Source organism: Protopterus annectens, chromosome 15.part0 (genome assembly GCF_019279795.1).
Source record: "Protopterus annectens isolate FY-2018-M chromosome 15.part0, PAN1.0, whole genome shotgun sequence".
Lineage (NCBI taxonomy): Eukaryota > Metazoa > Chordata > Ceratodontiformes > Protopteridae > Protopterus > Protopterus annectens.
The window spans coordinates 750,431,205-750,453,869 of NC_056749.1; the positions used below are offsets into that span (position 1 = coordinate 750,431,205).

The 22,665-nt window shown below is 43.3% G+C and overlaps 1 protein-coding gene across 3 annotated transcripts in view; it reads left to right on the plus strand.

Annotated features, from left to right (window-relative positions):
• The window catches only part of CSTF2 (cleavage stimulation factor subunit 2), a 1,531,011-nt gene that overhangs the window by 954,331 nt on the left and 554,015 nt on the right, over positions 1-22,665 (plus strand). Inside the window, exon 12 of one of the 3 annotated variants that reach the window (XM_044057611.1) lies at positions 6,907-6,966. The exons of the other annotated variants lie outside the window; for them this stretch is intronic. Within the exon in view, the coding sequence (XP_043913546.1) occupies positions 6,907-6,966 (60 nt within the window). The remainder of the gene's footprint in view (positions 1-6,906; positions 6,967-22,665) is intronic. 3 annotated transcript variants of the gene reach the window in all.

Genomic DNA, 22,665 nt, shown 5'->3' on the forward strand with positions numbered 1-22,665 from the left:
CAGCATTGCCACAGTTTAGACATACTGATCTCCGTCCTTCCTTGCCATCAAAAGGAATTTCTTTGGTGGTCCAGGGCATGTGCTCTAAACAAAGGGAAACCCTTCTGTCTGCCTCCTGCCACTCAGATTCTAACCATGGACGCCTCGGATTATGCTTGGGGAGCCCATTTTCGGGGCAATTGTTTGCAGGGCCTTTGGACAAAGGATCAGAAGCACCTGCATATCAATTTAAAGGAACTGTTAGCCGTTCAGAAAGCTCTATTGGCCTTCAGGAATCTTTTACAACCAGGACAACTGCTAATACGGATAGACAACACCACAGTTATGTAGTACATAAACAAGCAAGGGGGATCTCATTCCTACCCCCTTTGCAGACTAGCCATGGATCTATGGAACACAGCTCTAGCTTGCAATCATCAACTACAGCATTTTTGCACCAGGACTTTCCACAGAGAAGCTTGGTATGTGGATGCCCTGTCATTCAGTTGGAGGAACCTCTCGGGATATGCCTTTCCGCCTCTTTCTCTTCTTCCACAGGTTGATTATCTTGCTGGCTCCAAATTGGCCTTGGCAGTTTTGGTATCCAACTCTAAAAAAACCTATGCCTGGAGCCCCCTTGGGTTTTACCTCAGTCTCAACATCAGGGTCAGGTTCTACACTCTCATGTCAGAACTCTCAGCCTGGCGGCCTGGTTAATCCAGGGCCTTAGATTTCTTCTTTACTGCCCAAGCAGGTTATGGATGTCATTTTAGAAGCCAGATGTCCTAGCACTAGAAAATCTTATGCAGGAAAATGGAAAAGATTTTGTTCCTGGATGCAGGCTCAGGATTCTGATCCTCTTCTCCCTAACATTACTTTAACTTTACTTTACTTGACTGATCTCTTACATAAGGGTCTCTTTCTCTTCCATTAAGATACATGCCTCTGCTATTTCTGCTCATTATAATACAGACCCTCCCATCTTTTCCCACCAGCTCATGAGACAGTTTCTCAGAGGAGCTAAGAACTTAAGACCTCCTAGATCTCCTCCCATTCCTGCTTGGAATCTCAACTATGTTTTGGAAAAACTCAGACAGCTATCCTGTTAGCCCTAACCTCTGCCAGGAGAGTTTCAGAGTTAGAAGCTCTTATGGCTGTGGAACCTTATATTATTTTTCATCAAGACGGGGTGTCTTTGAGGACTAATCCTACCTTCATGCCTAAGTTGGTTTCCAAAGTGGCTTTAAATCAAACTATCCACTTGCCAACTTTTTTCCCCACTCCTCAAAATAAAGGGGAAAGGATCTTAAATTCCTTGGATGTACACAGACAACTACGTTTTTACCTGGACAGAACCAAGGACATCAGAAAATCAGAGCAATTGTTTGTTTCTTATGCTTCAAGTTCCCAAGGTAAATCCATTTCAAAACAGACCATTTCTAAATGGATTGCTCATGGAATCAGATTTTGTTATTCTCACCATGGAAAGCAAATCCCAGGGAGTATACGGACTCATTCCACCAGAGCTGCTGCCACTTCTGCGGCCTTCCTCAGGGGAGTTCCTACCAAAGACATTTTGGAAGCTGCAACTTGGAGTTCAGTGCATTCGTTTTCTAAGCACTACAATCTACCTCTGTACTCTAAGTCTAGGGCAAGCTTTGCCTCTGCAGTCTTGCAGGGCCTTTTAGCCGCCCCTTTTTCTTTATGACCACCTCCCGTTCTTTCAGCTTTGGGATTCTACCCTACAGTCATGACTGCAACAGTGAAACAAGATGAACATAGTACAGTTGTGTACACCTACCATAAATGTAAATGTTCGAGTGTCTTCACTGTTGCAGTCTGGGTTTCCCTCCCTCCTGTCCCCTCTTATTTTTACTTTTGTGTGGTTCCATTTTTTTTCACCATTCTTCTGAGGTGTATTTGCAAAGGATATGGGACCTTTCTCATTTTGGGACTCCTGACATCTGGGGCAAGAAAAACTGGAGAAGATGGCGTCGGCTGTCAGCTTTATACTCCTGGCGCTCTGACATCAGGGAGCATGGTTGAACAGCCGATGCCGGACCCAGACTTTGGGATTCTGGCCGACCGAGGGCTGCCTGCCGGCAGGGGAGAACTCTACAGTTATGACTGCAACAGTGAAGACACTCTAACATCTACATTTATGGTAGGTGTACACAACTGTACTTTCCAGATTCACATAAATTTCTATATAAAAACCCTGCTGCTGACCCAGAAAGTTTTTCTCAGGGTCCCAAAGGGGTCAAGGCTTTCACTGCAAAAAACCCTGTTCCCTATGATAGGGATTCTAGAGCACTGGACAGATGGGGGGAAAAAAGTTTACACTTCTGCTACCTTGGCTGTAAGTGCTTTAAATTGTCAGTTTCATATGCTTAAGTATCAGCAATACTTAATGTCACTGATAAAGCAGAAAATGTTAAATTCTGAATGTGCTGAAAACAAGGAAATGCAGGATTTATTGCATGCAGCTGAACAAGTGGGAAAGCATACTTTGCAATGTGGTTTTGATTCACTGGAGGCCTCTTGCAGGACCACTGTTACAGGCTCTGTCATTCGAAGGCATGCTTGGTTAAAGGAACAGAATCTGCCTGATCATGTTAAAGCAAAATTATTGGATGCTCCGCTACAGCATGATACTTTGTTTGGTGTTAAGGCAGAAGAGGTGTTAAAGAAAATGGAGGATAAAGCGAAATCTATGCAGACAGTAAAGGATTTCTTACAGGTTCAGCCACCTAGATTTAGCAGGAACTGGCCTTCTAAGAATTGTTCCTTTCCTGTGTCAGACAGGCCACAAAGAGGCAGATACAGATACCCTAGAGGCAGATCTCAGCCCCAAGGCCTAAACAATGGGGTGCTCCTACCACCAAAAGCGGAGAAGACAAGTCACAGCCATATAGGAAACAGTCCCAATGACTTTCCACTGCCAATGCTGAGCACTTATCTTTTGGCAGCACCCTTAGGGGGAACGCTAGCACTTTTTTCACAAAATTGGCACATGGTCACCCAGGACAAATGGGTCTTGAATATAGTTTCTCAGGGTTACAGGTTCCACTTTCACACTCTGCCAAAGACAAAATGTATGCCAGACCTGCCACACAGTCATTGGGCAGAGGCACAAAAACAAAACTCCTCTCTCTTGGACATGAGAGCTATTCAGCCAGTACCACAGCAAGAGCAGGGACAAGGATTTTACTCAAGACTTTTCTTGGTACCCAAAAAGGACAAAGCTTGGAGACAAATACTGGACCTGTCTATTCTAAACACTTTTCGAGACGTTCCAAAATTCAAAATGTTGACACTACAGCAGCTTCTGCCCATGCTGGGCAAGAAGGCTTGGCTAGTAACTTTGGACCTCAAAGAGGCATACCTGCATGTCCCAATCAGACAAATGTGTAGAAGATACCTCAGATTCACAGCTGGCTCAATGCACTACCAATTCTCTGCACTGCCCTTTGGCTTATCTACTGCACCCATGGTCTTCACAAAATGCCTGGCACCAGTAATTGCATTTTGCAGGCAAAGAGGAATTCAGATATATCCCTACTTGGACGACTGCCTTATTTAAACAGAAAGCAAAGACATACTACTAAAGCATCTGGCGTTTGTAAAAAGATTACTAATTTGCCTAGCGTACACAGTAAACAAAATTAAATCAAAACTAGTACCCTCTCAAGAGATAATATTCCTGGGTGCAAGCTTAAATACAGCTGCCAAGATGGCTTATCTCATGGCAGACAAACAAAGGCAACTGACTTCGAAAAGATGGCAACAAAGACCCATTTACCTGCAAGAAAAATTCTGCAGGCTTTGGGCTTCATGGCATCTTGCATTCTGCTAATTCCATATGCCAGACTGCATGTGAGGAAGCTACAGTAGTACCTAAAAAGTGTTTAGACTCAACATTACCAGAGCCTGGAAACATTAATTACCCTCATTCCCTGCCTGCAACAGGAGTTTCGATGGTGGGCATTGGCCTATCACCACAACAAGGGACAGCCATTCACTTTGCCCACAGCCAGGCAGACACTAACAGATGCATCGGATTATGCCTGGGGGGCCCACATGAAAGGAAAATGTATTCGGGGCACGTGGCCCGCAAGCCAAATGCATCTTCATATCAATCAAAAAGAGATGCTAGCTGTACATAATGTCCTGACAGCCTTCAAGGACCTACTCCGTCCAGGACAACTGTTGATAAAGACGGACAATGCTACAGTCATGTGGTACATAAACAAGCAAGGGGACACACATTCCTACCCCCTCTGCAGACAAGCCATGACTTTGTAGAACACAGCATTGACATATCAAGTGCACCTGCAAGCACAATTCCTGCCAGGAAGGACAAATACTCTGGCAGACTAAGCAGAAACCTCATGGACCCTCACGAGTGAAAACTAGATCCACAAGTCTTCAGCATGAGAACAAGGAAATGGGGATGCCCAGACATAGATCTCTTTGCCTCCCCACACAACTGACAACTACAGAGATTTTGCATGACTTATCACAAACCAGCATAGAAGGTGGATGCTCTATCATTCAGCTGGAAAACCCTTACAGGATATGCCCTTCCTCCCCAAGGTGCTCTTAAAGGTCAGACAAGAGAAGCCAAAAATTATACTGATTGCTCCAGACTGGCCATGCCAGCACTGGTATTCAATCCTAAAGAGCTTGTCTCAAGGCCCAGCCTGGACTTTACCTCTAATTCCTCATCTACTGACCCAACAAAACAATCAGATCCTGCACAGCCAACTCAGAACCTTAAGTCTGGCTGCATGGCAGATAATATAAACACTCAAAGTACACCTCCCTCTAAAGCAGTTATGGATGTTATTTTGGAGGCCAGGAGGCCCAGCACCAGAAAATCTTTTGCAGAAAAATGGAAAAGATTCTGTGCTTGGAACCAGGCACAAGGAATTGACACGCTTGTTCCAGATATTCCTCAGATTTTACAATACTTAACTGAGATGCTGGACAAAGGCCTATCCTTCTCATCAATTAAGATCCATGCCTCTGCCATTTCAGCTCATTACAATAGAGAACCACCTATTTTTTCACATCCACTGCTAAGACAGTACCTCAGAGGGGTCAAAAAACATAAGACCTCCAAGGAGAGCACCAATACCTACACTGCCTACTTTTGAGCCAGCCAACACAGCCGAGATAAAATTCTTATGGAAAACAGCTCTGCTCCTAGCAATTACTTCAGCAAGAAGAGTCTCAGAGTTACAGACATTAATGGCTGTGGAACCTTTTATTATTTTCCATCCGGACAGGGTTTCTCTAAGGACGAACCCAACATTTATGCCTAAGGTAGTGTCCAGTGTGGCTCTTAATCAAACCATTCATTTGCCCACTTTTTATCCGAACCCACAGAATAAAAGGGAGAGACTTCTGCATTCTTTGGACATACACAGACAGCTACGCTTGTACTTGGACAAAACTAAAGCTTTCAGAAAGACTGAGCAACTTCTAGTGGAATATGCTGCAGGATCACAAGGAAAGGCTATCTCTAAACAGACTATTTCAAAATGGATAGGCCACTGCATTCGGTTCTGCTATTCACAACATGGCAAATCAGTGCCTAAGGGCATTATGCCACACTCAACCAGAGCAGCAGCCTCTTCAGCAGCCTTCCACAGATGAGTACCAACCAAGGATATTTTGGAGGTTGCAACTTGGACTTCAGTGCACACGTTTACAAAGCACTACCACCTACCTCTTGACTCTAAATCCAGAGCAGGCTTTGCCACTGCAGTTCTGCAGGGCCTCATAGACACTCCTAATTCTATTTAGACTCAGCCACCCAACCTCAGCTTTGGGATTCAGCCCAAATGTAATGACTGCAACAGTGAAACACGATGAACATAGTACAGTTGTGTACCTACCATAAATGTAGATGTTCGAGTTTATTCACTGTTGCAGTCCATGTTACCCACCCACCATCCCCCTTTCTTTGCTGGGACTTATTTGTACTTCTCTATTCTATACAACCTATGTGGTGTATTTGCTTGTAGATGAAGGTAATTTTTATGTTAGTGCATGCTTCTTTATAAGCATTATTTTTAGCCTACCCTTTTGGGGGCACCTGACATCTGGGGCAAGAAAAACTTTAGAAAATGGCGTCGGCTGCATCTTGTATACCCCTGGTGCACTGACGCCAGGGAAGAGGTGACAGCAACCAACGTCGGACCAGGACTTTGGAATTCAGGCCGACTGCGGGTAGCCTGCCAGCAGGATAACCCAAGTGTAATGACTGCAACAGTGAATGCACTCGAACATCTACATTTATGGTAGGTACACAACTGTACTTTTTATATAAGATGTGGATACAGGTTTGAAGGGAAAAGTGGTTGTGCAGAGATGTGGCTGCTGGGCAGGGGTAGTATTAGATGTTGGGGGATCCTTGGTTAGAGATGCTATACTTTTTATGAATTAAGAGTTGAATTGTATTGTAGTTTTGAGTGATGAGTTATTGAGAGAGATTAAGATTTAATTTATGTCCAGAATATAAGATTTCTTTCGTGATAGAGTCAAGAATTTTTTAGGGTTGTTTTTACTGTTATTCTGAAACTTATTATAATATAGCTTTATCTTCATTAATTTGCTTTTTAGTATGATTTCAAAGCATTCTGAAGTTTTGAAGATATTGTGGTTTTATATTTTTGCCATTGTTTCCATGGTTTATCGTTCTCCTACATTAGCATTTTATTCTTTTTGGATAGCCAGATTGCACTATTTGTTTTTAGTTTTTTCCTTTTAGGAGGTGCAAAGCTACTGTGTGTCTGTAATGCGGATGTTAAGGCGTAGGTAAACTTTAATACAGATTCATTTTAGTGTACATCTCTTTAATAAAGATGACAGATAAGGTGATGATTTACTTGCTGTCTCTTTCTGTACCACTCCCTGTAGGAAGCATGCAGCTCTCACCTCTAGGACCTGCTGGGCCTGGACTGCTTGAACGATCACAAGGTACCAGGTGGAAGCAATTGTAACCTCTTGTTTGTATGTGAGATTTAGTTTGGCATGCCAGAGTCTTTCTTCCACCTCATTCTGATGCATGTATCTTCTTTCAGGCATGCATCTATGCATGTGTGCTCTGACATCACAAGAACTGTGGAAGAAACCTATGATGCTGCGCTAACATCTAATGATGGGGTTTTTTTGTGCGTGTGATTTGGGTAGACATTCCGAAGATGCATTTATCATTGTAATGATGTTTCACTGTGAGGAAAGAACTGGAAATGATCATCACTTTTGTTCACTTTGAGGAGTTATATGTTTGCATGATAGCTAGGAACTAAGGGGAAGTGTTTGGTCCAGTATACTGTTTGATGGCCAGTTTTGCTTGGTGTCACAGTTCAGCATCTTTCTGCTGTTTGTACAAGTTTTTTCTGTCATAAAGGTTCAGGCTTTTAGATAACATTGATCTCAGTATGTTTGATCTGTTTTTTCTGTCCTTCACTTCTTTGCTCCCATTTAGTTATTTAGAGTCCTTATATTTCTATTTGCAGTGTAGGTGAAATATGTACCCTGGTTTGTACATCTTCATCCTTACAGCTGTGAAAGATTAATCGCAGATGTGTACAGATGCGTGCTGTGCCCTAAGTTTGACCAAGGCACCAGGCTTTTTTCCCTTTCTCAGTGCAGTTACCAGTCCAGATGGGCTATTTGGAGGTCATGGCTGAAACGTGCAAGAAATTAATTTTCTAATGCTCTGAGTTAAGTTGATTGCATTTTATTGGATGTATAGTATTTGTCTTGGTTCCCAGGGTTTAGACTTTGAACTTTTCCCTAGGAATCACCTGATAATTGTTTGAGATGTTCTTACAACAGTTTACACAGTATAGAATGGTTCCACTAGGAGCTAGCACTGGCCAAGTCAGGCTTTCTATTGTTCATTTGGCTGCATCTGCCTTGCTGCAGGGCCTGCTTGTGTGAATGGTTTGTGTTTTTACCTCCATTTCTTTCCCTTCACTTACGTCATTAAGCTTGCGTGTTTTAGTCTTAAGTAAATTTTCTTTGCATCTTTGTCATTTTTTCAGTGTATTTTTAGGTATTCTTTAGAAACTGCTATTTCCTTGTTTTACCTATATGTCTCCCTTGGTTAAAAAGTATAAATTGCTGCCATCTGGCTTTAGAGCAGCACATTTTTTGCTTTCTGTACTTAAGCCACAAGAACAGTGCCAACATCTGCCCTTAATTTTGGATGTATGACCACAAGAAGAGCAAAAGACTTTAATAAGTTTATTATTAAACATTTGTGAGGATAGAAGGGCAAGTCCATCCATCGGCCAGAGCAGTAAAGCAGGACTTTCCATGTCTTTTAGCCTACCTTTAAAAAAAGTGGGACAGGATTTTTATCACTTTACTGTGGGTGCTGAGTCTAGATGTCACCACGTGTGCTGCTGTGGGCACAGTGTGTGGCTGTCACACCCTGATCTGACATGGGGAGTTTGTAATGCTTTCACTTTTAGGATTTAGTCTGACATTAATAAGTCAGCTTAACCCTATTACTTTCCTAGCCTACTGTAGCCTCTCCCTAATACATATGATCCTCTGCACCCCAGGTTCTAACATCTATATCTGTAATCCCAGAACCCAGAACCTAATCATTAAGAAAGAGAGAAGTGCAAGAAAAATTGACTTGTGTTCCACACACCTGTTGAACTCCAATGCCAGGGATGGAAGAAGGGTCACTGAAGTAGCTTAATTACCTATGCATATCTGTCATTATGATGTGCATAACTTTGTATTCAAAGCAAATGAAAAAGTAAAAGTATTTGTAAGTGTCAGAGTTTGCATTTTGTAATTATTTCAGAGTTGTTCTCCTACTCCCAGCTTTTTATTCATTACTGTTCAAAGTTGTCAGTGTTAACTAATGTATATTCTTTTAATGGATTACTGTTGCAGTAGAAATCCTGACAAGTGGGATTTAGCTGCAAATAGAGAGAGTTCTGGCTGGCTGGCCCCAACCCTCAGAGACATGCAAATGTCTTGGCACAAACTGACTTCTCCCCAACACAGGATGTGCACTACCTGCCACGTAAAAGAATGCAGTTAGACTGCACTATCTTCATTTCTCCTTTCTTGCAGACATATCTGTATCTTGGCAAGAAAGTTTGCAGGATTTCAGTCATGTACCTCTTCAAAAGAACCAAGAAAAGAAAAATGCTCTTATAGGGAAATCTCGATATCTTACTACATTTCATTTTAATGTTGCTGTTTATTTGTGTGCTGTTGAAGAGTTTTAGGGAAGTGTTTGTTTTCCAGTGCAAGCCTAATACAGGCCAAAAAACTTAATATGTTCAGTAAATCCCATACAGGGATTTCTCTCCAAGTAAGAGAACCTCATATTTCCATTGACTGCCAAATTAGGAGACCACTTGTCCATATGGTTAACTTGGACAAAATTTAAAGGCTGTTCTACCAGTAGCTAAACACCCTTCAGCATTTGTAAGGAGAAGCATTACCCCCCCCCCCAAATGGTGCACAGAAAAGAAGAAAGCACAAGCAGGCTGAGGGGGCGGTAGCACCCTTTTAAAGAATCCCAAAGAGTGGAAGACTGCTCACATAGTGCCCAACAGACCTGAGGATGCTGATGTTCATTGTGTTTCACTGTTGCAGTCATTACAGTTGGGTTATCCTGCTGGCGGGCTACCCACAGTTGGCCTGAGTTCCAAAGTCTAGGTCCGGTGTCTGTTGCTATCGCCTCCTCCCTGACGTCAGTGCGCCAGGGGTATAAAAGAAGCAGCCGATGCCATTTTCTTCAGTCTTTTTTGCCACATGGTGCCCGAAGCAAAAGCAGTTCGCAAGTGCCGGTCGGCCAACTCCTGAGATTTTCAAATTCGATTTTCAGATCCGGAGTCTTCATTAAAGCTAAGTACCCCGTTGGGGAAACTTTTTTCTTGCTCCAGACCGATGTCAGAAAAAGTTAATAATTGTATTTCTTGTGGGAAGCAAATACCTCATAAGGATTTTCATTCTTACTGTATTCATTGCCTAGGCCCTGACCACGACGTTGCTAGTTGTCGGTTTTGGGCTAGATTTAACCAACGTACTATTAAGCGTTGGTACGATTTTGCTTTTCATTACTTTGGCAGAAAATTTAATTGTATAATGCCGTCGGAACAGCTGACTACTGGAGTTTATAAAAAGTGCAAAGAAAAAGAAAAGGACAGGCATCCAAGGTCCAAAACAGACGAGGCTTCCGCTAGGCCTGTCGCCAGTTCGCAGGCACTTTCGCAGCCCCTGACGCCCGCTACCTCAGAGCCACAGGCCGCTTCCGACTCCCACGTGGAGCCGACTAGGCTGCTGGAAACTCAAGGTATTGGACACTCGGAAGCTATTCCCTCAGATGGGTCCGGAGTCGCTGAGCAGGCATCGGCTTCTGAGGGTGTTTTCAGGCCTACACAGTTGTATGTGAAACCAACTTCAGCTTCAAAGGCAAAGACTAAAGCAGCTCTAAAGACAAAGAAACAAGTACAGCATTCTCCTGGACAGGCCTCCATGCCTAAAAAACAGATGCTTAAAATGGCTGAAGACCTAATTACTTTGATCAGGGGTTCCCATCCCCCTCCTGATAAGAGGCCTAGGTAAGAGAATATGAATCTTCAGATCAGGTTTCCATTTCCTCTGATTCCTCTTCTGAACAGGAATATTCTCTTCCTCCCTATGAGGATTCTGATGCTGAAGAATCTATCCCTTCAGCCTCTCCTCCTGAGGATTATTCTTTTGGGGAAACCCTGCATACTATGAGGGAGCATTTCCACTGGGAGATCCAAGATTACTCCGAATCCAAGAAAAGGCTCAGAGACTTCCTTTTATTACCTCAGCACAGGCTCCTTGCTATTCCTCCTGTTTTAGACATTGTAGATGATGTATTTTCAGAGTCCGGTCTGTCTCCTGACTCTTTACCACCAGCTCCTGTTAAGCCAGACAGATACTACAGGGTTCCTGATTCACATAAATGTCTTTATAAAAACCCTGTTGCTGACCCAGAAACCATCTCTCATGGTCCCAAAGGGGTCAAGGCTTCCACTGCAAAAAACCTTATCCCCTTTGATAGGGATTCAAGGGCCCTGGACAGATGGGGGAAAAATTTTTATACTTCTGCTACCTTGGCTGTAAGAGCTTTAAATTGTCCGTTTCATATGCTTAAATATCAGCAATATCTTATGTCACTGCTTAAACGGAAAATGTTGACAAATTCAGAATGTGCAGAAAACAAAGAAATGCAGGATTTATTGCATGCAGCTGAACAAGTGGGAAAGCATACTTTGCAATGTGGTTTTGATTCTCTAGAGGCCTCCTGCAGGGCCGCTGTTACGGGTTCTGTCATTAGGAGGCATGCTTGGTAAAAAGAACAGAATCTGCCCGATCATGTTAAAGCAAAACTATTAGATGCTCCATTACAGCATGATAACTTGTTTGGTGTTAAAGCAGAAGAGGTGTTGAAGGAAATGGCGGACAAAGCTAAATCTATGCAAACAGTCAAGGATTTCTTACAGGTACAGCCTTCCAGATTTAGCAGGAACTGGCCTACAAAGAATTGGTCCTTTCCAGTGTCAGGCCACAAAGAGGCAGATAGAGGTGCCCCCGAGGCAGATCACAGCCCCAAGGCTCATACAGGCCTAAACAATGGGGTGCTTCTACCTCCAAAAGCGGAGAGGAAAAATCACAGCCATACAGGAAACAGTCTCAATGACTTTCCCCTGCCAGCACCAAGCACTTATCTTCTGGCAGCTCCTTTGGGGGAGAAAACTATCACTTTTTTTTCACAAAATTGGCACATGATCACCCAGAGACAAATGGGTCTTAAATATCGTATCACAAGGTTACAGATTCCACTTTCACACCCTGCCATGGCCAAACGGTATGTCAGACCTGCCACGCAGTCAATGGGCAGAAGCACAAAAACAAGTTTAATCCCTCATGGACATCAGGGCCATTCAGCAAGTACCACAGCAAGAGCAGGGACTAGGATTTTACTCAAGACTATTCTTGGTGCCCAGAAAGGACAAAGCCTGGAGACCAATACTGGACCTGTCTATCCTAAACACATTTCTGGATATTCCAAAATTCAAAATGTTAACTCTGCAGCAGCTTCTGCCCATGCTGGGTAAGAAGACTTTGCTTGTGGCTTTAGACCTAAGAGAGGCATACCTGCATGTTCCAATCAGACAATCATGCAGAAGATACCTCAGATTTATAGCTGGCTCAATGCACTACCAATTCTCTGCACTGCCCTTTGGCTTATCTGCTGCGCCCATTGCCTTCACAAAATGCCTGGCACCAGTAATTGCATTTTGCAGACAGAGGAAAACAAATATCTCCTTACTTGGACGACTCCCTTATTGAAGTAGAGAACAAGGACATTCTACTAGAGCATCTGGCGTTTGTAAAAAAGATTACTAACAGGTCTAGGGTACACAGTAAACGAAAAGAAATCAAAACCCGTATCCTCTCAAGAGATAATATTCCTGGGTGCAAGCTTAAACACAACTGCCCAGATGGCTTATCTCATGCCAGACAAACACAGACAACTGACTACTTATTTCAAAATGTTGGCAACAAAGACCCAGTTATCTGCAAGAAAAATTCTGCAGGCTTTGGGCTTCATGGCATCCTGCATTCTGCTGATTCCATATGCAAGACTGCATATGAGGAAACTTCAATGGTATCTAAAAAGTGTTTGGACTCAACATTGCGTAAGTCTGGAAACAGTAGTTACCATCATTCCCTGCCTGCAACAGGAGTTTCGATGGTGGGCAAAGACCTGTCACCACAACACGGGACAGCCATTCACCTTACCCACAGCCAGGCAGACATTGACAACAGATGCATCAGATTATGCCTGGGAGGCCCATATGGCAGGAAGATGTATTCAGGGCACATGGTCCGCAAGTCAAATGCATCTACATATCAATCAAAAAGAGATGCTAGCTGTTCAAAATGCCCTGACAGCTTTCAAGGATCTACTTCATCCAGGACAACTACTGATAAAGGTGGACAATACTACAGTCATGTGGTACATAAACAAGCAGGGAGGCACACATTCCTACCCCCCTCTGCAGGCTATCAATGAACTTGTGGGACACAGCATTGACTTACCAAGTACATTGGCAAGCACAATTCCTGCCAGGATGGATAAATACTCTGGCAGACGAGCTAAGCAGAAACCTAATGGATCCCCACGAGTGGAAATTGGATCCAGAAGTCTTCCGCATGATAACAAGGAACTGGGGATGCCCGGACATAGACCTATTTGCCTCCCCTCACAACTGCCAACCACAGAGATTCTGCACAAGGACTTATCACAAGCAAGCATGGAAAGTGGATGCTCTAACAGTGTATGCCTTTCCTCCTCTGCCTCTCCTCCCCAAGATACTCCTCAAGGTCAGACAAGAGAAGCCAAAAATGATACTGATAGCCCCAGACTGGCCCCGCCAGCACTGGTACCCAATCCTAAAGAGCTTGTCTCAATGCCCAGCTTGGACATTACCTCAGATTCCTCACTTATTGACCCAACAAGACAGTCAGATGCTGTACAGCCAACTCAGGACCTTAAACCTGGCAGCATGGCGTATAATGTAGCCATTCAAGACGCCTCTCTCTAAAGCAGTGATGGATGTTATTTTGGAGGCCAGGAGGCCTAGCACCAGAAAATCTTATGCAGAAAAATAGAAGAGATTCTGTGCTCGGAACCAGGCACAAGGTATTGACACGATTGTTCCAAATATTCCTCAGATTTTGCAATACTTAACTGAGATGCTGGATAAAGGCCTTTCCTTTTCATCAATTAAAATTCATGCCTCTGCCATTTCAGCTCATTACAATACAGAACCACCTATTTTTTCTCATCCATTACTAAGGCAGTACCTCAGAGGGGCCAAAAATATAAGACCTCCAAGGAGAGCACCAGTACCTGCATTGGGACCTCAACTATGTCTTGGAAAAACTCACACTGCCTCCATTTGAGCCAGCCTCTGCAGCTGATATAAAATTCTTATCCTGGAAAACAGCTCTGCTCTTAGCAATAACCTCCGCTAGACGAGCCTCAGAGTTACAGGCACTCATGGCTGTGGAACCTTTTATCATTTTCCATCCTGACAGGGTTTCTCTGAGGACAAACCCTACATTTATGCCTAAGGTAGTGTCCAGTGTGGCCCTTAACCAAACAATTAATTTGCCTACCTTTTATCCAAACCCACAGAATAAGGGTGAGAGACTTCTCCATTCTTTGGACATTCACAGGCAGCTACGCTTCTACTTGGACAGAACCAAAGCTTTCAGAAAGACTGAACAACTTCTAGTGGCATATGCTGCAGGATCACAAGGAAAGCCTATCTCAAAGCAGACACTGCATTCATTTCTGCTATTCACAGCATGGCAAGTCAGTGCCTAAGGGCATTAGGCCACATTCAGCCAGAGCAGCAGCCTTCCTCAGAGGAGTACCAACCAAAGACATCTTAGAGGCTGCAACTTGGAGTTCAGTGCACACTTTTACAAAGCATGATCACATACCTCTCTACTCTAAATCCAGGGCAGGCTTTGCCACTGCAGTTCTGCAGGGCCTCATAGCCTCTCCTAATCCTGTCAGCCTCCCAACCTTAGCTTTGGGATTCAACCCAATTGTAATGACTGCAACAGTGAAACACAATGAACATAGTACAGTTGTGTACCTACCATAAATGTAGATGTTCGAGTGTATTCACTGTTGCAGGTTACCCTCCCACCATCTCCCCTTTTTCCTTTGCTGGGACTTATCTGTACTTCTCTTTTCTATACAACCTATGGGGTGTATTTGTTTGCAGATGAAGGAAAAGTTGTTTTTTGTGTATGCATACTTATTGGCATAATTTAGCCGACCACTTTAGGGGCACCTGACATCTGGGGCAAGAAAAATTGAAGAAAATGGCATCAGCTGCATCTTTTATACCCCTGGTGCACTGACGTCAGGGAGGTGGTGACAGCAACTGACACCGGACCTAGACTTTGGAACTCAGGCCGACTGTGGGTAGCCTGCCAGCAGGATAACCCAATTGTAATGACTGCAATAGTGGATACATTCGAACGTCTACATTTATGGTAGGTACACAACTGTACTTTACTGATAAGGCAGCTTGCCATCCCCTGAGCACAGTCTTTTCCACATGTCTGTCCCTGTCTAAGTCTTGTGAAGTCAAATATGCCAGCAGCAGCTTGCACTTTTTCATGTACTAGGGACCCATTACACCAGAAGTGAAGTTACATTCACTGGGCCTTCAGACTTCCAGCTGGAAGTGGTGCCACAATCAGGTAAAAAAAGACTTGAGTTTTCATACACTTTTCTGTGCATGAACTCTGACCATAGGGACAGACCAGCAGATTGTAGCTTGTTATCAAGAAAGGCATACAGAACAGAGGTCGGGCCTCCCTTCAGGTATCTCATTCTGGAGGCAGAAAAACTCAGATACCCCAAACATAAAACAAATATGCTGTGTGTAAATGCCATGTATTTGGCTGTTAGGACTGTTGGCTAAAATCTTTGCAGGTTGATCTTGCTACTAACTTTGGAGGCAGGTTGCATATAACTAACATGCACTATCCTTCTCAGAAAGTTCTCAAACCACGACTTCTCACTTGGGCCTTTCCATGGTGTATATCAGAAGGGTAGAGAAGAAGCTATTTACTTGGCGATGCAGATGTTCTTCGTGTTTCACTGTTAGTCATCACATTTGGGTTATCTGCTTGTAGTAGCCCTCAGTCGGCCTGATTATCAAAGTCTTGGGCCCTGCACTGGATGCTGTCTCATCTTCCATGACGTCAGGTCATCAGGGGTATAAAACATGCAGCCGACGCCATTACACCAGTCTTTCTTACTGTGCGGTGCCCGAAGCAGAAGCGGTTCGCAAGTGCCGGTCGGCCGACTCCTGAAATTTTCATTTTCGAGTTTCAGAACCGAAGTCTTCAACTAAGCTAAGTACCTCGTTGGGGAACCCTTTTCTTGTTAAATCAGTAGTAAAATCCATATTATTGCAGTAAGAAGAACCAGAGGCACAGATCCACACCAACAGCAAACAAAAATGTTTAATAAAAGTTTGGCACTTTCGTTCCCCTTTTGAAGGAACGTCATCAGAACCATTGTTATCTGCTTGTATGCTCCTGAGGGTGCTGAACTGATGCTTAAGACTAGTGCTCTCCTGGGGCAGAGAAAGCAAGATTCTTGATGGTTTTGGTTAAAAAAAATATATACTTCGGGCACACTTACCTAGAGGAGAATTAATTGCCAAACTATTCAGGTAACTTTCCAAGGTGTGCAGTCAAAAAAGGTGGAGGATGTAGCTGCAGAAGTAAAGGATGAGACTGTGAAGATGCAGATTTCTAGACTGAACCATGTGACCCAAAATTTGTGAAAGCACACATTGTCTGGTGCAGCTGCAGTGCAGTGGATGTTTTCTCCAGGGGTGCATAGTCAGGTACCGTAATCAGAAGGTGTACATGGTTAAGGATTCAGTCAGTGCCAGAAGTTGTCAAGAGAACTACTCACTTCTGCCACTGACAGCTATTTTTTTGTTTAGTCATCCAATTCAAGGTGTTTTTTCTGAACTTAGATGACAAGAGGAAGATGGAGATGTTAGAACAACTTTTTCACCCCAGATAAAGGCTTTTGATACACTGGCCCTCTTACAGATGCCAAACTAGAAACCAGTAAGATAACAAAATGACCTTTGAGAAGTAGACATAGCAAACTGGAAAAAGGTCTTCTTGGGACTAGCTTAATGAACCCACTTCATCCAAGTGTGACTCAACTGGCATTCCCCTTTCCTAAATTTACCCCAACCCTCCTTCCAAGGTTATGCAAGTCTCTTTCATAGGTTCATAGGTTGATACTAGGCTATCTACCCTAGGGCATTTATAAGCCTAGCCAGAGTGTGTTTGGCTATCGCCACCCTTTTAGAGTAGTTGACTCTACCTCTGTATAGTAGGTCACAGAAGATATCCCTTTGAAGGTTAGTTTACTGTGCCTCTGTCTAGTAGGGGCACGGAAGTGATTCCCAGGGGTAAACCTACGATCTCCCATCTACTTGTCAAGATTCCTCTTGAAGAGGGTCATTGAGGGACTCTGCCTAACATGGATTGGGATTTTGTTCCAGAGTGGGGGGAGCCTCTGGGATATGAATCTGTCCCTCCAGCATGTCCTATTTATTTCTGTGCTGAGGGTCAAGTCCCTGGAGCGTGTAGCTGTAAGGGACTTGGATTTCCTGAGGTGGAACATGTCCATTAATTCTGGGTTGGACATGGCTTTGTGTCAGGCACAGATCGCCTCTGAGTTGGCGGTGAGCAACTGAGTAGAGCTGGAGTTTCTTTAGCCTAACTGTGTAGGGCATCTGTTTGAGTCCCTTGATCCTCTTGGTGAGGTACTTTTGGGGTCTTTCCAGTTGCTGCAGGTGTCTGGTAAGGTGCATCCCAAATGGGGCATTGTATTCAATTATGGGCCTGATGAGTGATGAGTAGAGGGGCAGAATGACCTCTCTTGATCTAGATGTGAACCCTTTCTTGATAAGGTGGACAATATAGAAGGTCTTTCTAGCCACTTTGGTAACGTGATTGTCATAGGAAAGATTGCTATCTACTTGGGTCCCCAAATCCCTAATTACTTTTTCCTGTACTTAATGGATTACCACCTATGTGGTAATTTGTGGGCACTTTGGTTTTCCCAAAGGGGATGACTATGCACTTTTTGGCATTTAGCTTTAGGCCATGGCTCTGGCACCAGTTATCCATCTCTGTGAGACCCTTTTGGAGGATGCTTGTGTCATTCGGCGAGTCTATTATTGCACCCAGTTTGCAGTCATCTGCGAACTTAGTCAGCCATAGTCCTCCCGTGTTAGCCTCTACCTCAGAGAAATGTATACCGAACAAGAGAGGTCCCAGGACTGAGCCTTGTGGGACACCACTTGTAACTGGTTTAGAGTCTGACATGGCACCTGCAATTCTGACCATGTGGGTTTTATCCGTGAGCCAGTTTGCAACCCATCTTTTGACATAGGGGTTGATATTTAAGCTGGTGAGCTTATTTATGATGCCCGAGTGGGGTATTGTGTCGAAGGCTTTTGCGAGGTCCAGGTAGGCTGTGTGGACTACCTTCCCTTCATCTATGGCCTTGGTGACTGTTTCAAAGAAGTCAACGAGGTTCAAGAGGCAAGATCTGCCCTTGAAGCCGAATTGGGTAGGATCCAGTGTTTGGAGTTTCCCAATGTCTTTGTTTATGAGTTCCATGATGATATGCTCCATAGCTTTGCAGACCAGGCTAGTCAGGCTTATAGGGTGATAGTTTCCAGGGTCCGTTGTGGCACCACCTTTGTGGAGTGGGACCACTGTTGCTGTACGCCATTCCTTGGGTACATATCCTGTAGTAAGGCTGAGATTGAACAGTGACTTTGTGAGTGATTGAACAGTGACTTTGTGAGGGTGCAGTTCTTCTTGGAGCTCATGTAAGACGCAGCCCGGGACACCGTCCGGTCCCATTGATGCTGTGTTTTTTGCTTTGGAGAGGGCAGCTCTCACCTGTGCATCTGTGATCTCAGGGAGGCTGCACTCTGTTGGGATAGACATTTGCTCTTTTGAGGGGGAGAAGTTTGCACTGAACCTGTCTGCCAGGATTTTGGCAATGTCTGTGAGTTCAGTGTATTTTTTGTCATTTTGCACTCAGATCATATCTGGGAGTTGCCACCCAGGTTCCTGACATAACTAAAGAAGGCCTTGTGATTATCTTTAGAGTCTTGTACAGTTTTTCTTTCGAAGCTGGCCTTAGATGATTTTATGAGGGATCGTAGTTTCTTGCTAGTACTGATCAGAGATGCCTTCCCTTTTTGAGATTTTGCTCTATCATGTAGTAGCTTCCTCCTTCTGTTGTATAGCTTATTTATGGCTGGGGTCCACCAGACAGGTCTCCTGCCTTTGGAGGCCGTTTCATGTTCACATGAAACCGATGGGTGTTGAGGTTGTCTGTTTTATTGTATAAGATTGAGCTGTAAACCTTCTGTCTTTTTATGATGAAGCCCCTCCCTTTTGGCAGACCAAATGGAATAAGCCATCCCTACCTTGACCATCTGCTGCAAAAGGGAACCTTTATTGTGGTCTTCCATTGTGAGGATTGCTTTGGGGTTCTGTTCCATACTGTTTTTACTACCCAAGTTAGATTAAACATGGAAATCAGTCCTAGACTTTTGACTTTTCTGAGCTCATGCTTTATCTGCAAGTACCCAAAGTCAGAATGCTTACCCTGTAGTCTTTCTGCCTATTGCTCCTGCACAAAGTGTTCATGGCCACTGTAAAAATGCTTATCAAGAAGCACAGTATAGTAGTTTAAATCAGGGAGGCAGAGTTTTCAGTGTACATCCTTGCCATTTGGGCTTTTTTTCTCAAGGGAGTTCACGTTTACCCATTCGTAGATCACTGATGCAAGCTCAGAAACTAGGTGGAATTAAAGGGGAGCCTAACATTCTATACTGACTACAGTATCTGTGTGTTTTTTTCGGTGTTCCAAGTCTAGCGTGGCACCTACTGCTTCTGTCATTTTCTTGGAGATTGGAGACCACCTGGTATGTGTTGACGCATAAGTGTACTTACCAACCTACTGAGAAGGCATTGTTTTTGCAGGATTTTTTTTTTTTTTTTTTTTTTTTTTTTTTTTTTTTTTTTTTTTTTATATAACTTAAACAAGACAGAACCTTCATAATAGTGAGAGAGTTTCTTAGAGCCGTGGGGTTCATAGACTTTTTTATACGGATTCCATTGGCAAGTATTTGCATGCAGAATTTTCATTAGTATCTGAACTCACACTGGAAGCACTCTCATCTTTTAGATAAGGAAATACCACTCCTGTCCTCCTGTGTATTCAGAAAGAATTTACCTCGTGAGCTTCTCAAACAAGAGTGTGTGGGTCTGCCTTTTTACCCTCCCAGACACAACTAAAGAGTGACAATAGATGATTTAGATAAGGCGTGTGGGGCTCATTCTGGCAATTTCAAGATCTTGACCAGGTGGTTTCCAGCCCAAGGAACCCTTTAAACATAAAGGAGAACATTAACCATTATTCTTGTCCTCAAGCCGTTAACAGTCCATACAAAAGTCACAGCACCATAATTGTGTGGAACATAAAGAAATTCAAATATGCAATTGTGTATTCCTTCTGTTGATAACCAATGCAAGATTAAGAGCTGGTGGCACAGTCACCATATGACCCTCAGGGAAACCTGTATCCCAGTGGATCTTAGACAACGGACACCCTGAGCAGAACTTTGACTGGGACCACAACCTGCACCTGAACAAAACTGTCTTAGAAGCCTGATGAAGAAGAGTGAGCTACCAGTTGTAGACTTCTTTGTCTTCTAATAAAATTTGCCAGTTACTTGGTAGTACACAAAACTTCTGTTCATGATGTGATGTCCCCTCTCTTGGCCACTAATTGGGGAACCTGAATCCTCACCAATGACACTGTAGATGGAAGTTCACTTGGAACAAAAATAGATGCAGTGTTTCCAGATGCAGCTGTCCAAGCACAGTTTCCCTTAAGAGCACACAGGGAGCACACTCAGTCCAAGTTTCTTTCTTTCTTTCTTTCTTTCTCTGTCTCTCTGTCTCTCAGTCCCCAGTAAGACCCCCCCACTGGTACAGCTATAGAGTTGAGTCCTGAACACAGTGTCTAAGCAAAGTCCTTCATCACTGTCTCTATGAAACAAGTGCTTCATGCCCCCGCTCCAACAACTGAAACGCACTTTTCGAGATTTGATTTACACACGCCCGGGAAAAGTTGGCACGCATTTAATAGCTATTGTGTTCCATTCTGCCCAGATTATAAGGTAGTTACTTCCACCAGTCACTCCAAAGCCAGATACTCTAAGACTCTTACAAGAGTACCCAATTGTACTGAGTGAAATTAATATCAATACAAATTGTAGTGTTTTCACCAATGCAGTAAGGCTTTCAGGAGTGGCCACAGAGTCACCAAATAGCTACAAGTACCCTCAGTTTAAATTATTCTCAAAAGGACCAGCCACAATGTAAAATTTAAATATATTTAATAATAAATAGTAAAAGAACATGAAAGTACGGAATATCAATTTATAATAAACACCAGAGTTTCATTCACAAGAAGTAACACAAAGAAATTCACACAGATAAAGAAAAATAGTATATTTTCCTGACTGATTTAAAGAATTAGTATTCCCTGGTCACTTCTTAGAGCAAGGCAAGATGAAGTAGATGAGGGGTCCTTCTTTGTCAGGTTCCAAAAATAGAGTGCTTGGAGACTTCTGTCTCATCTGGTATTAAAACATCATTCTTGTCCTAGATTATAGAATGGCATCACATACTTCTGATCTTCTGATTCTCATGCTACCAACTTTCCTAGAAACTGAACCAGAATTTAACACGTCTGTTTACCATGCACACAGAGCTTTGCTGAGATGTGTTATAACATCTGGAATCTATAAAACCATAAAACACTTCCCCTTTCTACAGGAGCTAATAAACCATTCTGTGGCACAGAGATTTAGTCTCTGGCTGCAATAAGAACCGAAAGATACAGTCTTTATGTCCTAAACCAGGTAATTTAATTTCCGGATATTTTTTTCTAAAAGTTAGCTGGGGCTGAGCTTAACCTCTTCTCTTAAAGAATCCTCTGTTAAAGCATGTATATTTAATTAGTTGCAGTACAGTCAGGACCTACTGTTGGTACATTTTTTAACACAAGCAGCTTTCCAAATACATTTTTCAACATGACCATCTGTACAAATTAGTTTGATATGCAAATTACATATAATTCTTTACAAAATTCCAGCTAGCTATGCTGGCATATGTTACACATCCACTGCCGTACTTCTCCTGGCATAGCTGGCAGTACCTCACATTGTCATACATGGACAGTGGGCAATTTCTACTTTCCTTGAACAATCTCTTTCTGTATTCATACTTTCATATCCCCTTTTTTGTTAATAGTGTTGCTGAAGATAAAAAACCTGTGATGATGATTGCAGTTTTTCTGAGTTCAAACTATGCTGGTTCTGTGAGCTGGTGCTGCTGGCCAATTAACTTCCAGGGCCTCACAGATGGTGTGGTGATTGTTCCTGTCAAGCATCTGCTGTCAGTAGACAGGCTTAGAATTATGGAGATCAAGAAATGAACATTAGTAATTTGTACCGGGGGGGGGGGGGGGGTGAAGCAGTCAAAATCTGATGCAAGAAGGGCTGGGGATCCTGTGCTAGCAAGATTACCTCTGCTTCTTCTGTACTTGTCAGGTCTGTTTGTAAACTGGCTGTCCTACTCTTTGGCTGCCATCTCCACGTGGGTTCTTTTGCAGCCACCCTTTACTCAGCCCTATTTAGTGAAGCAGTTCTGTAACAGTCGTACATGCTTGTCCTCCATGGACTGCTATTCCTTCTTCTTGGGACCTTGATTTTCTTTTAGAAAAGCTGACCCTGTTGCCTATTTAACCACTAGCCTCTGGCCCATTGACGTTTTGATTATGGAAGAACTCATTTATGATGGTTATCTTTTCGGCTAAAATAATTCCAGAATTAGACTGTAACGTGCAAGGAAAGTATCAGCCACAGAACCAGTCTGTTATTTTGTTCTTGAGGTAATGTTGGAATTTTCTGCCAGTCTTAATTATTCAGCTGCGTG